Source organism: Rosa chinensis, chromosome 1 (assembly GCF_002994745.2).
Source record: "Rosa chinensis cultivar Old Blush chromosome 1, RchiOBHm-V2, whole genome shotgun sequence".
NCBI lineage: Eukaryota > Viridiplantae > Streptophyta > Magnoliopsida > Rosales > Rosaceae > Rosa > Rosa chinensis.
The window spans coordinates 53,105,990-53,124,693 of record NC_037088.1 but is presented as its reverse complement, the minus strand read 5'-3'; the positions used below and the strand labels follow the sequence as shown (position 1 = coordinate 53,124,693).

At 37.7% G+C, this 18,704-nt stretch overlaps 1 protein-coding gene across 1 annotated transcript; it reads left to right on the top strand.

Annotated features, from left to right (window-relative positions):
• The first annotated feature begins 472 nt into the window (after window positions 1–472).
• On the top strand, window positions 473–3,236 carry LOC112182163 (pentatricopeptide repeat-containing protein At4g01400, mitochondrial). Its single transcript, XM_024320612.2, has 2 exons — window positions 473–1,939; window positions 2,351–3,236. Exon 1 carries the CDS (start codon window positions 556–558, stop codon window positions 1,927–1,929), a length of 1,374 nt encoding a protein of 457 aa, XP_024176380.1. The 5' UTR covers window positions 473–555; the 3' UTR covers window positions 1,930–1,939; window positions 2,351–3,236.
• Window positions 3,237–18,704: the final 15,468 nt, after the last annotated feature.

Here is an 18,704-nt window from a genome sequence, read left to right as displayed (position 1 = left end):
ATGTACAAATGCTTCAGGTATCAATATTCATATGATAAATTTCTGCAAGGTAAACGTGTTTAAATAAAAGGACGCAAGCTTTTTCAGGTCATACGATCGGTAACGATCCAATCAATCAGGATGTACTGCTCTTTATAGAACAACGCGTGTAATATCAATTTTGCTTCCAAGCACAATATTAATGAACAGCAGATAAGAATGAGAGCATGACATCAACTGAAGACCAAGGCAACTATGAATTCAATGCATGCATTATAGGAACAAACCCAAGGCTCTCTCACCGTGATAAAGCGAAATCCATCGCCGGCCGTCCTCCATCACAGATTCCGATGGACCAATGGACCCTTTTCTAGGTATCATGATCAAATCGGTGAACAAATAGGCCTGAGACTTGGGCCCTCGTCGTTTGGTAAAAGTAATGGGCTCTGTTGGGTTTTCTTTGAATAAAAATGAAGAAAAGTTTGTATCTTTCACTGTCACAAGAACAAAAGGTCAGCATCTCTGAATGTTTCCAGTTTGATCTGAAGGAGCCATGTAGAGACTAGAGAGAAAAAGATGCGGCATCTCCTCTCTCTACGCTCACCCAAAACCGTTCTAACCCTCCCTTCAAAAACCCCACCACTCATCATCTCCTTCTTCTTCCACACCTCCCAACCCCAACCCCAACCCCAACTCGACCATGAAATCATTGGGTCTCCCTCCAGAGTCCAAAAGCTCATCGCTTCCCAATCCGACCCTCTCCTCGCCAAAGAGATCTTCGACTTGGCCGCCCGCCACCCCCATTTCCGTCACTCCTACTCCTCCTACTTCACCCTCATCCTCAAGCTCGCCCGCTCCCACTACTTCTCTCTCGTCGACCACCTCCTCCTCCGCCTCAAGTCCCATACCTACTCCCCCTCCCCGGCTCTCTTCACCCACCTCATCAAAATCTACGGCGAGGCCCATTTGCCCCAGAAGGCCCTCAAAACCTTCTACACAATGTTCCAATTCGACTGCAAACCCTCTGTCAAGCACCTCAACCGGATTCTCGACATTCTGGTCTCTCACCGGAACTTCCTCCGGCCTGCTTTCGACGTTTTCAAGGACGCCCACCGCCACGGGGTGGCGCCGGATACTAAATCCTACAACATTCTGATGAGGGCCTTCTGTTTGAATGGGGACCTCAGTGTTGCGTACCACCTGTTCAACAAAATGTTTGAGAGAGAGGTTGTGCCGGATGTGGAGTCGTATCGGATTTTGATGCAGGGGCTGTGCAGGAAGGGGCAGGTGAACACTGCTGTGGATTTTCTGGAGGATATGATCAACAAAGGGTTCGTTCCGGATTCGTTGAGTTATACTAGCTTGTTGAATAGCTTGTGTAGGAAGAAACAGCTGCGTGAGGCGTATAAGCTTCTTTGTAGGATGAGGGTGAAGGGGTGTAACCCTGACATTGTGCATTACAATACTGTGATATTGGGGTTTTGTAGAGAAGGGAGGGCAGTGGATGCTTGTAAGGTTCTTGAGGATATGGCATCCAATGGGTGCTTGCCGAATTTGGTGTCGTATAGGACTTTGGTTAGTGGGTTGTCTGATCAGGGGATGCTTGATGAGGCGAAGAACTATATGGAGATGATGATATCAAAGGGGTTTTCTCCACATTTTTCAGTTATTCATGCTTTGGTTAAGGGGTTCTGCAATGTGGGTAGGGTCGAGGAAGCTTGTGGAGTTATGGAGGAGATACTAAGGCATGGGGAGGTTCCACATAGGGAGACTTGGTTGACAATAGTTCCGGGGATATGTGAAGAGATTGAGCTGGTGAGAATGGAAGAAGTTCTGAAAGAGATAATGAAGGTAGAGATCAAGCCTAGCACCAGAATAGTGGAGGCAGCTTTTGGATTGGAGAACTACTTGATCAAAAAAATTCATGCTAGTAAATCAAGGAGAGGTTGAATGTTCCTTGGTATGTGGTTCACTGGATAATTTCTTTGAAGTTCCTCTAGGCTCTAGCATGAGGGTTCAAGTTACTAGCTTTACTTTGTTGTTTTTTCACTAGATGCAGTGGTCCTCCTAAATGTGACTAGTACTCTTGCACAGTCCTTCTTTAAATTGCTCATAACATGTTTATCACAGTCTGCAACATATAAAATCATTTCCCACCATTCATTTGCTCACTTCTGCATTTAGCTGTCTGGGTTTTTTTTGTTAATTATAGTCATTCCAACAGTAATCTGGTTCTTTATAAATTGATGTTCTCTGTATGCAACTTATGGATCGTATAGTTATTGTCTAAAAGCAATTAAAATTTGTCTCCAATGCTCTTTACTGCTTGCTTCAGTTTAAAAGGTCATTTATGTTTTATTGGGGATTGCAGGGATGTTGGAGAGTTGATTTTGCTTATCACTTACTGATAGTACAACTGTGATTCTACTGGAGCAAATCTTTTTCTGGAATCACGGATTCTGTGTTCTTGCCGTGTTTGTATGTGGATAACAATCAGCCTGAACAGATAAACCATGGTGAGCAGTGGCGGACCCAATTTTGCTCAAGGAAGGAAGGGGTTAATGCTTATGTGAATCAAGAGGCAGATTTTGGAGACGAAAAACATGAGTATACTTGTACTAAGATATTATACACCCACGTTCCACCAAGGCTTTCAGGAGTTGAAGTCTTAACAAATTGATTTCAGGATACAAATGTTTTTTTGTTGCGAGAAATATTACTGGGTTTTATGTCATATTGTCATATTAAAGGGCTTGTTTATGGTAGAGAATATAAGGAAGGCTATAAAGAGTGATGAGCATATGCGTGACAGTCTTACAACGTCTATGCTGGATGATGGTTTCTACGTTCTGCATATTTTGCTAAGGGTGGTAACCACTATTATCAGCTCAGTGATTGCTGTCCTGAGTGGCGCCAGAATTCTCATCAGTATTGAGTACCATGAGGCTTTGCAATTGAAGATGAGAAAGCCAAATCTTCACGCTAAGTGTTGAATAATAATGATCATGTGCTCAAACTGAATCACAAGATTGAGGACCAATGTCTAGAGGTAATTGAAGTGCTTTTTTTATGTTGCTTTACTTGGAAAATCTCAGATATGTAATTATGAATGACTGCTATCAGGTTTGAGAATCCTCATAATCTCAGCCAAAAGAACATATATAGATAAAGATCCCCATAACAATGTAGTTGGATTCATTCAAACTTTCAGTTATTAAATCATTTTAATGTAGTGTAAGATGTTTGTATTTGAATTTGCATTAAAGACTACTTGATAGTGCCGAATAGAGCTCCATTGTTATGTTCTTGCTTGCAAAATTTCATTTTATTATGGTGCAGTTGTAAGCAATTTTATGATCAAAGTAGTTTTTATTTCTTCTATCTCAAAAAAAAAAAAAAAAAAGGTCTGGTATAACAAGGTGCTATCAGTCTACTAAGCTGAGTAGTGTGTTGGGATAATGCATTTATGTCATCGATTTCTATTCACGGATTGTATGATATGTTTATATAGCTGTTTCGTATACCTTAAGCCTTTGAAAAACTCGGTCTATTTTTACTGAAACTCATACGCCTACTGCCGACAGATGGTCAAGAGGGTTGTCTTGTGGATGTTTATACTTCCATAAAATGGCCTTGATAACGTGTAGAGTTTCTTTGAAATAGTTATCAGGCTTGTCACTTTCTTGGCTGGACTGGAACTTCTTAGGTATTTTACTATTGTACATCAATATAGCAAACTTTAGATCACACTTCTTCCTCTCGTAAGTTCTATATCAGAAATGATGTGATTAAAGTTAATTCCATTATCTGGCACAGAAAATGATTGCCGATTACTCAATCCTATAACTGATGCATCCCCTTTTGTTTGAATGGGGATCCAGCATTTCCTATCGCATGTTAAATAAAATGTTTCAGAGGGACTATCTGGATCACTCTAATGGTGGGTTATCGCTGAAACTATGTTGCACGAGAGTCCTTGTTGAAGTGTCATTGCATTTAAGTTCTTGATCATTTTCCCGCCATTCATTTGCTCATTTTTGCATTTTATATGTACGGGTGCTTGTGTTCATGAATTGATGTTTTCACATGCAACTTATAAATTGTATGGTTAACGTCTAAAAGCAATTGAAATTAGTCTCCAATAATCTCTGCACTTGCTTCAGTTCTTTAAAGTTAATACCTCTGGAGAATGGAAGCTTTTTAGTATCCAATAAAAGCAATTGGGTGATTTTAGGGATCATCGAGAATCAATTTTGCTTATCATTCGCTGCTGGTGCAACTGTGTTGCTATTAGAACAACCGTCTTTCTGAGTTTCTGAAATAGCAGAACTGTAGGCTTACCACTGTGTTTCTTTGCGGACAAAGATGAAACTAAACTCATAAACGAGGAAAACATATGCACATCGGAGCAAATTACTGTTTAGTTAACGTTGTGCCGTCAACATTTGGTGTTTTTTACCTTGAAGTAACAGTCTTTATACAAGAAGCTTTCTTTGATTTTGATTCTTAGCCAGTATCCATATATGGAAGTCACACAACATTTAAGAACTGTAGAGTAGTAATTGTGTAAATTACTCTATTTTTTTTTTTATAATATTAATTATCTTCTTTCGCTTTGTCTCTTCAATTTTTTTTGTTTTTTGGTGTGTTTGTGTGTTAATATTGGTGTCGGTGTTTAATGACATGTATAAGATATTCAGTGTCTCGTACTTGTGTGACAAGTATTTGGTTAAGAAAGAGAAAATTAAGTAAAAATGTCCGATTAATGGTATTGTATAGGCTATGGATGCCGATAGTTTAAACTTTTAAAGGTAACATATTTTCAGATTTTAGTAAAACTTTATTAACCTAATTGAAGTGGTTCATCTTGTTGATTCTGAAGTGGTGGTCTAGCCTGGACGATAGGTGGTGCTTGATCACAATTATAATGGTGGATCACCTCTGCTGATGTGGTCACTCAATCCTATCCGATGAGGGGGTGGGTCAATTTGACAGAACGAAGTCATGACTTTTGCGGACATGTATACCATTGAAAGACAAAAAATCAACAGTTTCTTTTGCAGTGAAGCACTACCGCTATATAAACAATGGTCTTACCACCATCGGTCCACAACTCTACCGGCAATCAACATCTAACATTATAATTGCAACAATCATTTTATACATCGAGTTTCCGTAGAAAAATATATAATTAATTTCTTCCAAAACCTCACATAAGTTTATGCACTAATTACTTTTGTGAACTATTCATAATTAACAGCTTATATTCCTACCTTGGATGCCCGAATTATAACTTCTATGGATTTTATAGCTAGCAAGAACAATCATATTCATGTGATAAGATAATACATGACAAACTTACTCAACATGGATTAGTGTGCAGGAGAACAAATGGTGTGAATCCCTTTTGCAAATCGCAAATGCATGACAGGCTGACAGCGGCGCTCATTGGATCCTAATGTATCCCAAAGTAATAACATTTTTCCAAGAAATACGAACATTTGCAAATTAACGTATCAGTTGGTAATTGTTGTTATCTAATGCAGTTGTAATGATCAATTACAATGGAAGACCGGCGAAATCGCATAAGGTAGATGATGATTTATTTTTTCGTTGTACTTCGACAGTGGGATGACGTTGAATAGACACATACTGAGACCTTGGAATCAAATCATAGTAAATATATGCAAAAAAGTTTTGGCCGGGAGACAAGATTTGATCTCTGGTTCACATTATTGCAGTTCTTAGGCCATGTTTGGTTCATGGATTTGAGGCATCAGGAAAGGAAAGTCTTTCCTTTCCTTTGTTTGGTAACTACAAAATCTGGAAGCACTTTCCTGACAGAGGGGAAAATTGGGAGGAATGTCATTCCACTTAAAACTCATGGGATTGATTTTCCCCTCTTCTTTCCCAGCATTTATGACTGCAATTTTGGACAATAATAACCTTGCTCAAATATGCAATTGCCAAATTTACCCATTGAATCTCCTCGCAATCTATGCCTATTTCATCAGTTCCAAAGTCATCCCTGTTTCGCGCCTTTTTCATCACTTACAAAGTCACACTGACACATTCCAAAAGCTCTATATCAAGGGAGACGAATTGGATCATCTTCACTCACAAAGAATTCATATGTTCTCATTCGTCTCACACAACAGCTTTCATTAATTCAGGTATGTATGATATATAAATTCATTACTATGTCTTTTTCTGATTGGTATATGATTTGTTACTTCTTCTTCTTCTTCAGCTTTCATTCGATTCACTCTTCTTCCGCGATCAGCCTTATCTCTCCCAAGTGATCAAAGGTCAGGCCTCAGCTCTCTAATCTTGTTCATAATATAATTGGACTCTCTTAATTTGGTGTGTTTCTATCTGTGTGTGAATTGAGAATTGATTGGAATTCATGTGGGTATGTTTGAAATTGAGTGAAATTTAGCTTCTTGCATTTGGGCTGTGCCGTAATTGTCAATGATGTTGTTCTATTGAAAGTTTGGAATTAATTGAAAGGAAAAAGTTTGGGGTTTTTTGATCTCTCTAGTTCTGTACAACTTGTGGCTGGGTTTTACTTTGTGAAGCATGCATGGGCCTCAATATAAATTCCAGAAACTTATCAGTTGATGAGGACCCCAAACTATTGTTTAAGTATGAACCATCACGAAGCCAATAATCAATCTTCAACCACCTCCAGTCCTCTCAACTCGATCTCATTCACAAAGCCAATAATGTTTGGGGAAACAAGTAAAATTTCATGACCTAGAACTCCATAGGATTGAGCCGGATTGATTTTACAAATTAGTTGCACACATAAACTAACAGCAAATATATGTTCATTCGATCATAAGAATTTAATTGAAGTGAAAATGTCTGATTACAACTTTCTTTTCACCAATTGTCTTATAATCATAGCAGCAAAAATGATTCATCAATTTGGAGCTAATCATACATATATAAAATGAAATGTTATGAGACAAAAATGAAATGTATTTAATTCGTCTATATGTTTGGAGCAAATCAATTATATAAATATGAATGTTTCAGATGAGTATGTATAACAAGTCTAATTTTGTACTTGTTCTTTGCTAATTTCAAGCAGTTTTCTTTTGCTGGAACTTAGTTAGTTACAGGCTATGTTATGACTTTTTCTTTAATTCTTGATTTAGTGTGTGACTATGATGTTATAAAGAACTCTTGGAAGCAATTACTAGGTAGAAACAAGAAGAGTGCCTTTTGATTTTTGGATTTATTTTGTATTTAGGATAGGACCAAATTACTGATTGTTTTTAACAACCTGCAATGTATTTGGTTAATCATAATCTGTGAGATACTTGGAAACTCTGATAAGGCATGTGGAGTAGATAATATCTTAAGTACAGGGACATGGGACATTTTATAAATCTCCAAGTCAATTCTGACCTATTTGCTTGTAAAATATCATTTGCACTTCGTATCTAGTGAAAAGTATGATGCTCAAATTTACAGTTTACCAGTTAATTGATGTTTATTAGAATCATAGGAGCTGGTAATTGACGATATGCTCATATTGGTGACGTTATTTATTTATTATGTATAATAAGCATGTCATTTTATAAATCAGTATGCTCTTTGCATTTGAAGCTGTTGGAAAACATATTGCATCATATCTTTCTACAACAAATTTCAGAAAGGTTTCTGAAAATATGAACATTAGCCCCTTCAGCTTGCATCTTTGTTCGATGAATACCCCCCTTTTTCTTTCAACTTGTTAAGTTTGTCCCCATCTGTCCAGTACTCTGTTCTATGTGTGCCTTATTTATGGAATTTGAATTGATGTGAGAATACAATGTATGAACAGAATATATCATCTCAGTAAGTTGGCAACTTATGAATCTTTTGTGACAAATTTTCTGCAGATGATGCAAGGCAATATATGGATGTCCATGAACCCAATCAATCTTGCAGAAAGCATGACACTTGTTCCCAGGTTTCAAATTCTTCATTCTTTAGGGAAAGCTATGTATGTCGCTGGAAGTCTATTGGAGTAACCAGATTCCAACTCAGAGTTCAGAGGACTCCGGGTTGTAGTAGCAGATGATGATAATGTAAACAGGACTACGACCACTAAACTGCTCCAAAAACTTGGCTGTTAAGTCAGTACTGTTTCTCTGAGGTTTGATTGCTTGAGTACCCTTGGCAGTTCTGAAAATCTATTCCAGATTGTTGTTTGGATCTTCACATGGCAGTAAATTCCCTCTCTTGTTGAAAAATTGGTGTACTTTTGAATTTTTATGATGTTGTTTTTATTTTAAAATACAAGGGTATTATTGAAACATAGCTATACTTTTACTTTCCTTTCCTTCACCAACCAAACACTGGAAGGGAAATCAAATGGTCTTTCCTGGATGCTTTCCCTACTTTACCAAACACAGGAAAGGAAACCTGACAAGAACTTTAGTTTCCCTTCCCCGCTGGAAAGACAAGGGAATTGATTTCCCTTCCGTGAACCAAACGAGGCCTTAAGGAATGCATTATATATCTATTTGTTTTTGATAGATTACCAAATGACTTGTTAGATTCCCAGTGTTTATTTGCTGGCAGAATCAGTATGGTGCTGCAGAGAATTGTAGAGGGTCAAATTCAGCTAGATTGATTCACTGCCAGCAGTCTTTCAGTGTATGAAAATAGTTCTGAATAAATGGGGCTGAGGAATTGGAGTTAAAAGTTGTACAAGTAACAAATAATCAAAAGAATAGACAGTATATCATTGATATATCATGTATGTATAATGTATTGATAATTTCAGGCATGGTTATATTACCTTGTATCATAAATTTCATATTTCAATTATCGATCATGGTGGATTACTGGGTTACTGAGTTTCTTTGGTGTATCTTAAGAATTGTGTCTACAAAAAATTAACCACTCCATAATTATTTGGTTATTTAAATTTGTGAAAACAAATGTAGTCCGTTAGATAAAATATAAACGAACATTGTGCTAATCAAATGGTTAAACGTTTTTCAATTTGACTAATTTTTTGTAGGATTCATATGTGTGTTGGTAACTAGAGAATGACTGATTTAAATTATTAATATACATGCTAAAAATAAAAACATCCTCTTTTTAAAGTTTAAGGATGCCTTCACTTACAACAAATTCTGTTTCCGTAAAAAAGCAAATTCATTGCCAGCTGAGCATCACAGATTCCGATGGCCCAATCGACCCTTTTCTAGGTACCATGATCCAATTGGTGCACAAATTAGGCTAAAATTTGGGCCTCGTTGGTTGGTAAAAGTAATAGGCTTTATTGGGTATCTTTGAATAAAATTGAAGTAAAGTTTGTATCTTTTTTTTTTTTTTTAATGGTTGAAAAACAAACAAGAACTAAAAAACAAAACCTCGATCCACATCCACTCTCAGCTGATCCAAGTGGAACGCTGAGAACACAAAAAAAGGCAAACAAAAAAACTAGGTAGAAGGATTATGAGAAGTTTGCTCTGCCGAAGCTAAATGGTCCGCAACAATATTTGCCTCGCGATAGACATGTCTGGAGATGACTGATTGAAACTATAGAGTAAGAGCCCGAATGTCCTGTAATAATGTTTTAACGCGCCAAGAAGTGTGACAGCAGCCTTGAACACAGGCCATTAATAACTTGGAGGCCCTTCCACAATAATATGAGTATGATGTTGAAGCAGGGTGGTATGGCTTCCGCAACAAGCACTGACGCAACAGGCAGGACGTATCTTTTTGGTTGTTGGTTTTTAAAGTTTTGTATCTTTCACTCTCACAAGAACAAAAAGTTTGTATATTTGAATGTTTCAGACTTCCCAGTTTGATCTGAAGAACCTATGTAGAGAGAAAAGATGCAGCATTTCCTCTCTCTCCGTTCACCCAAAACCGTACGAACCCTCCCTTCAAAAACCCCACCACTCATCATCTCCTTCTTCTTCCACACCTCCCAACCCCAACCCCACCACCCACTACGAAATCATTGGGTCTCCCTCCAAAGTCCAAAAGCTCATCGCTTCCCAATCTGACCCTCTCCTCGCCAAAGAGAGCTTCGACTTCGCCGCCCGCCACCACCATTTCCGTCATTCCTACTCCTCCTAATTCTTTACTTGGTTCATTTGTAGTCTGCTTCGGGCAGAACCACAAAACCTCACTTGGTTTATAAATAAATTCGTATGTTAAGATCGGAAATCTAAATTATGCAATTTGATGCACATTATTTCCTAAACTACTCAGCATACCATTCTTCAAGAATGGTGTTTGATTCTTCATTAGCAAAATCCTCAGGAAGTATGTTGAAAAGAACAATAATATGACATTGAAAATCCTCTTTACAATTGAGGAATTAATTAGGTTCCACACACCCTAACTGAGACATCACATTGGTTCCAATCACATCGCTTTACTGATACTAGTGGACAAAACAAACCAACAAGCCACTGAGTTAAAAAAAACTACGTTCAAGTACTTGGCTTCTGAAACCAGGCAGCCAATAAGTATGTAGGAAGAGTCTCATCCTAAATGCTGATTTGCACAATAAAGTGGGTGGTACTTTAATCCCTATGATGGCAAATTAGTACTTCAACACATTTCCCCTCTCCCCAGATTCCAAGATAATTGTGCTGAGAGGAAAATATTCAGTCCCAGCATTAAGTTATTCATCCCAACCCTTCCTAGTTATTAACATGTTGAGATTGCGACAGAAAAGAGAAGTGGCCTAACCTCATACATGGCATCCATTAATATAGTTTCTAAAATTGTTTGTAATCCACGAGCCCGGTGTTCTTTGATATTGCTTTCGTAGCAATTAGCCTCAAGGCACTTTCCGTGAAATGCAGTTGGACCTGAGAGAAGTAAACCATAGATATAGGTACAAAAGAAGCATGCTTGCAGAGGAAGTGAGGAAACAAGGATTACATTCAACATGCACACAATCAACATGTTAAAGTTGGCAATTCTTCACCAAAATAGCAGCCAAACAAGAATTGCTTACATCATTCATCCGGAACATCTTCTTGTATTGCTTCCCTAACGCATTTTTGGATTGAGTCTCTTATTCAGATTGTGAATGCTGGGTGTAGTCGACTGGCATCAGTGTTCATAGAGAAAATGTTGAGTATCCAAAAGGGAAAAAAAAAAAATCTGGCAAACCATGGAAAACATGTCTGTAGTCATCAGTTAGTTGCTGACTGAGAGAAGATTTGAATAAACAAAACCATAGCGAATTGAATCCCTGATTTGGGGAAACCCAGTTCATGGGTTCAAGATAGACAAGTTTTCATACCCAACCATTGCAAGATCCCATAAAGCACAAGAGCATTCTGGTCATTGACCATTTCTTTTAAACAGGGGGGAGTATATCAAATTTCTGGTTGCATCAAAGGTATGTGAATCAATGTACTAAGGAGTCACAAACGAGAAAAGGTACTCGTAAATGCACTCTGAAGAAAGATATATCTATTTTTGGCTGCAAAAGCAGCTACAACTGAAGTTTTATTGCGAGGCCAACATTGCAGGCAGCAATGAAGAAAGCCCGTGGTCCAAAAAATTCCATTATGCTATATATGTTATATGGGTCAATAAGCAAGAATGTCTAAACTATGGAGCAAACGTAAACAATGATAAAACAAGCTCCTTCATGCAGCAACAGACAAAAACAGAGCTCATTGTGAAACAAAGTAGAAGGATTTGTTTGATCAAAGGTGGAGAATCCAAATTACAATACCTAAAATAGAAACCAGCAATAGAATGCAATCCAAAGTACAATAGTTAAAACCCAAAAAGAAACCAGCAATAGAATGCACGCAGCAATCCCTCTTCATTTCAGCTCTTGCTTCTTAGTTTTTCAGGCCTCTGAGTCTCAAGCCACATGAATCGATCACCACAATCATTCAGGTATCGAAACTAGAGTTTCATCATACAAAATGGCACTAAATAGATACTTTTTTTTGTGGTTACAGGGATCATTGTCATCCTTACATGGCAGCAGCTCCTCAAGACGGTACCGGTCGGTGCAGACTGGCTTCTCTTCTTTACGGCATTTAAACCTGATCACCTCCATCTTGGAAGGCACTTTGATCACAACTGTACCGTCTTCAGCAATGAAAATAGGATTCCAGAAAAAGACGCTAAAGAATGAATTAAACACATCCGGTAAATCACGTAGCTTAAACCCAAAGAGTTTAACCCAAGATTCAGGCAGCCCATACTCTTTCATCGCCCAAAATTCACTGTTCTTTTCAGCATCCTGAAACATCACACAAAGACATCCTCCTAAAAGAACTGGAGTTCTTGTTTGCGTCATTTTCATGCCATATTCATTATGGCTAAGAACAGGCAATGGCATTTCCCGAAACTCCTCATTTGCGAGGTCAAAAGCATAGACAGGTGGCTCCAAAAAACCAGGTTCATGGAGACTGACCCAATGAATTGCTCCATTTGAGTATGTCCCCAATTCTTCAGACCAGGGGCGGTATGGTGACAAGTAAGGAGCTTTAACAACTTTCCAACAGTTGGCTCTGACTGAGAACACACGTACTTCCATGAAACCACCATAATTTAGTATCACCACAAGTTTGTAGTCATCGGAGGCCGACACTTGACCAAAACCATAATACACTTGGATCTTTTTATATTCAAGTGTCCATTTTTTGCTCCCAATTTGAAAATTTGGATAAGGTATCTTGCGGAAGAATCCAGTTGATGGGTTCCGCATTACTAAAATGTTATAACGATCGCGAAGACAACAAGGCCAATAGCTCAAAACATTGGGATGGAAATTAGCTAAAACTACCAAACCATTGCAAGAGCCCATTACTTGAATTGTGCTACACCGCTGGAATGGGCAGGTGAGATTTTTGATCGAAAAGTTATCTTCTAAGGATTGAAATTGTGTACCTTCTGAAATGTAGTCAGGGGACCTGGAGATGAGGACATTATGACGGAGCTGAGATGCTGCTAGTTGAAAATGGGAGTTGCCAAATTGGTGGTCGGAAATTATAACATAACGCCACCGTTTTGAGACACAAGTGAAGCGGATCAAGGACTTCACTGGCAGCCGGCAGAGAATGCTGAGTACAACATGTTCAGGGAGTTGTTGGAGATCAAGATGCTTCTTTTTCTTCAACATTGGCAACACCTTCAATCTCAACCTAACTAGAAGTCTACAACAGAAACCAAAATTGAAACAACAATTACTCCCAGAGAAACTTGTTGATGATTGACGCAGTTGGAAAGATCACCTAGGGCGACTAACAACCTAACTTGTTGTTTATATATGAGAAAAGAAATCCTAAGGCGACTAACAATGAAACCCTAAAGCCCACGGGTAAAAATAAAACAAATCCAAAACAAACTAGGAAACCGAAAATTCTGAAAAACAGTAAATTGCAGTTTTGAGGCCCTAAACGACCCCGAAAGCCCGAAAAAGCCCACACGTTGTAGCAAAGCAACGAGTTTTGTTCATGGCATCGTTCCCTTTCCGGAAAGCTATAGCAATCTCGAATCGGACACCGAATGCCAAAGTTGCAATAGTAACTTGGGTTTTCCTCCTTTTGCACGATCGAACTGTTCTTCCATTCGGACTGTCATTCGTTCTACATCAATGATATCTTTTTTCTTCTGTTTTTTGAGAATGTACATCAATGATATCTGAGACAAATGAAAAATCAAAACTTACCCAGATGGGGATGGAGATGGAGCGGGGAAGACCTACAAGTGTGAAGTGACTCGAGAGGGACGGGTTGGAATGAATTTTAGGTCTGCATTCATTCGAGATTTTTTTTATTTTTTTTATTTTTTTTATTTTTTTTATTTTTTTTATTGGAAACAAGGATAGGTGCAGCTGTCACAAAGTTTTCATTGATGAAATTGCTGAATATAATGGGGAGACCTAAATCCTGAATTCCAAATACTAACAGGAACCTCCACTAATTTTTTGTACTCAAACATGCATTCGAGGTTTAAAGAGTAGAAATTCTTCTGCACAGACACTGCACTTATAAAACGATCTTAATTCTTGATATTTATAATCAACATTATTTTTCAATAATCAAAAAGTGTATTTAATGTAATCCAACCGTCCATTTATGTTTGTGTAAGTGCATATCGATGCTTTCAATCTTTTCCCATTTAAAGAGCATCATCGCTCTTTGATTCGGGTTTGGGCTTGGATATTGATGATTCTGTTTGGGATGCCAGTCCCATTTTCTTTTCTCTAAAAAGAGACTCAAACCGCTTCAAATTCTGAAGTCCCTAATTAATACTACCGGGTCTATATATACTATGTAACTATGTTTTTGTTATGGCTAATTAATTAACATTCTTGAGTTTGAGGTTGAGAGTTCTGGTGCGCTTGGCGCTTTTGTGGTATGTGAACCATGAAGAACTTACACTAAGCTTCGTTCCTATATCCAAAAATTGTAACTTTTCTAGTCATCATAAGTTGTATAAATTCATCTCTGATTCATAAGTTACTTCTTATCCAATTGATAAGTATTTGTTAAGCATGAGAAAAAACAGAGGTTCTACTTTATCAAGATCGTTGTATATTGCACATGGATATATAATGTAAGAACTGTGATCTTATTTGCAGTTTATGGTTTGCACTAAAAGATAAATTTTGATAAACGAAAAGGAAAAAAAGAGGGGGGAAAAACAGTTCAATGATGAATGAAATTTTGGGAGACATGTTTATTAAAACGGGACTCAAGAACTCAAAGCAATGAAACAATCAAACTGTTTGAAGTTCCATTTTTTAGAATAAAGCATTGATACCTGAGTATACATATAAGCAAGCATATAACAGTCTCGAGACATCAAAGCAGTGAACCAATCAAGAACAACCATGAACAGAGGTCAGAGGGAAGATCAAGGTTGCTGGCCTTCGACTCTCCGATGCTTAAGTCGAATACATGTAAGAATGTAGATAAGGTAGGAGTGAGTGAAGAATGAAGGCTTACCTTGAATGAGATTAAATGTCTGTATATATATAGTGTAGGTTTGGGCTTGTCACTATTTTATTTTCCATGTGGGCCTAAGTGTGGCTTATTAAAGTCTTATGTAAGCATTAGGTTTTGGGCCTGCCTTGTAGAGCTATGACCCAAGTCTCCTCCAGTGGTCATTTGGCCGTGTGATTCCGGTGTTTGTGCCCAATATACATATGGTATGAACACTATACGTACACAGATCTTTGTGAGGTTTTCAGTGGCTGAAAGGTGGAGAAACAATCATTTTTTACAAGATGACTATGAGAGGTGTACTATAGACTATCTGATGAGACTTACAGAGTGTATCCTAAACAGCTCTGAGCCAAACCTCGTGAAAAGTTGTACACAATGAGCTTTATATGATTTAATAAATAAATGTTTAATATGTACAAGATTGCGATATAATTTAGTTTCCACACATAACGTTACATGCCAGCAACAACAGAAGAAAGCTCGGCTTCCCCTTCGGGCTCTGCATCAGAACCTTCTGCATGTGGTTGCAACCTGCGAGACAGAATAAAGCATTATTAGCATTTTAACATCTGTAGGAAGTAACGTACGTGAAAGCCGAATTTTGTTGGCGAATATATGCGGATAAGTTATATACCCGAACTTCCTTCTCTTTATTTTTTGAAAGATACTGATCCAATGCACCCTCACCATATAGGATTTTAGCTCCACAACCCTGGCCATCAGTTCCAACGGCCTCTTCATCAAGACATCAATTACCAGTTCTATCGTCAGGAAACTGCAAAAGAGTGAAGAATTAATCCAATTAGCTATTCTTTCCTGTTTGGAACAAAATAATAGAAAAAAGTAATTTTTTACGTGGTCATTTGTAGTCTGGTCCGGGCAGAACCACAAAACCTCACTTGGTTTGTAAATAAATTCATATGTTGAGAACAGAAAATTAAATAATGCGATTTGATGCACATTATTTCCTATACTACTACTCATTATACAATTCTTCAAGAATGGTGTTGATCCTACATAGGACCACCTCTTCAAGTAATGTTCAGTCGCAAATTAATCCTCAGGAGAATTTTGAAATGAAGTCTAATATGACATTGAAAATCCTCTACAATTGAGGAATTAATTAGGTTCCATCACACCCTAACTGAGACATCACATTGCTTTACTGATACTTATGGATATAAACAAACCAACAAGCCACCGAGCTAGTCAGTGTTTCGTATATCTTAAGCCTTTGAAAAACTTACTTTTACAGTTTTACTGAAACTCATACGCCTACAATTAAGATGGTCAAGAAGGTTGTCACTTGTGGATGTTTATACTTTATACTTCACTGTTAATTAAGAGCCAAATTTTGGCTGTCCATACTTACCAAAATGGCCTTGATGACAGGTAGAGTTTCTTTGAAATAGTTATCAGGCTTGTCAATTTCTTGGCTGGACTGGAACTTCTTAAGTATTTTACTATTGTAGTTCAATATGGATCATACTTCTTCCTCTCGTAAGTTCTATATCAGAAATGATGTGATTAAAGTTAATTCCATTATCTAGCACCGAAAATGATGCCCATTACTCAAAATCCTATGACTGATGCATGATCATGCATCCCCTTTTGTTTGAATGGGGATCCAGCATTTCCTATCGCGTGTTAAATAAAATGTTTCAGAGGGACTAGATTACTCTAATGGTGGGTTATCGATCGCTGAAATTGTGTTGCACGAGAGTCCTTGTAGAAGTGTCATTGCATTAAGTTCTCGATCATTTTCCCGCCATTCATTTGCTCATTTTTGCATTTTATGTGGTCGGGTGCTTGTGTTGATGAATTGATGTTTTCACATACAACTTATAAATTGTATGGTTAACGTGTAAAAGCAATTGAAATTAATCTCCAATAATCTCTGCACTTGCTTCAGTTCTTGAAAGTAATACTTATGGAGAATGGAAGCTTTTAGTCTCCAATAAAAGCAATTGGGTGATTTTAGGGATCATGGAGAATTGATTTTGCTTATCATTGCTGCTGGTGCAACTGTGATGCTATTAGAACAACTGTCTTTCTGAAATGGCAGAAAAACTGTAGGCTCACCACTGTGTTTGTTTGTGGATAAAGATGAACCTAAACTCATAAACGAGGAAAACATATGCACATCGGAGCAAATTACTGTTCAGTTAACATTGTGCTGTCAACATTTGGTGTTTTTTACCTTGAAGTAACAGACCTTATACAAGAAGCTTTCTTTGATTCTGATTCTCATCCAGTGACCATATATGGAAGTCACACAACATTTAAGAACTGTAGAGTAGTAATATTGTGAAAACCATTCCTCTATTTTTCTTTTTTAATATTAAACATCTTCTTTTGCTTTGTCTCTTCAAGTTTTTGTGTTAATATTGGCGTCGTGATTAATGCCATGTGTAAGCTATTCAGTTTCTCATACTCATGTGACAAATAAAGCATATACTCAAATAACAAGAGAAAATTAGGTAAACATGTCCGGTTAATGGTATTGTATAATAGGGTAATTTTAAAATAACATGTTTTCAGATTTCATTAAAAAAATTATTATCCTAATTGAAGAGATCCATCTGGTTGATTCTAAAGTGTTGGTCTACAGAGGCAGCCAATGAACGATACAAACGGGCAACCCACCACGTTTAGCCCACGACTATGCCCGCGATCAACATCTGACACTATGATTGCAACACTCGATTTATACATTGATTTCCCTTCAAAAAAAATACACAATTAGTTTCTTCCAAAACCTCACATAACCTTATGCACTAATTACTTTTGCAAACTATTCACAATTAAGAGCTTCTTTTCCTACCTTTTATGCCCGAAAACGTTTATGGATTTTATAGCTAGCAAGAACAATCATATTCATGTGATAAGATAATACATGAAACGCTTGCTCAACATGGATTAGTGTGCGGGAGAAAAAATGGTGTGAACCCCTTTTGCAGACCGCAAATGCATGACAGTGGCGCTCCGTGGATCCCAATGGATCCCAATCTTAAAGTAATAACACTTTTCCTAGAAATACGATCGTTTGAAAATTAACTTATCAGTTGGCAGTTGTTGTTATCTAATGCAGTTGTAATGATTTTTTTTTTTTTTTGGAAATTGAAATGATATTTTTTTTTTTGAATAGGAAATTATTCTACCCTTGATATTTATAATTAATATTTTTATTAATAACCTAAGAGTGTATTTAATATAATCTAACCATCTATTTATGTTGGTGCACTGAATAGGGGGGTTTGGAACCCAATCTAGTTGGAAGGCTCAGGTTTAGAGTTTTTTTTTTTTTTGGAGAGGAAGACGACAATCTTTATTGATCATGCAAACTAGTGAGTACACACTTGAGTAATAACGTTACTCAAAGCTGGGGGAATGGAACCTTCCCAAATATAATGAAAATCTGAAACTAGAGCAGCTTTTGCTAAGTTATGAGCTGCTACATTAGCATCTCTGCCAACATAAGACAAAGTAGAAGAAGGGAAAGAAGACAATAAAAACCTAATATCCTCCACCAGTCTTCCCAATTCCGAGATGTCCTCATTTTCATTTGCCTGGACCCCAAGCACAACAGTCAAGCAGTCAGACTCAATGGTAATAGGGGTGAAGTGAAACTCCTCCACCAAACTGCAGGCTGCCCTCACTGCCAATGCCTCCATCACCACTGCAGATTGCGCAAAAGCACATCGACCACATGCTCCTCCAACAACCAAACCAGTGCTATCACGCACCACTACTGCCCAACTCCCAGCACCACCT

Bases quoted from the DNA above. Each gene is read 5' to 3' on its own strand.
- LOC112182163 (XM_024320612.2), top strand. From the start codon at position 556: ATGCGGCATCTCCTCTCTCTACGCTCACCCAAAACCGTTCTAACCCTC.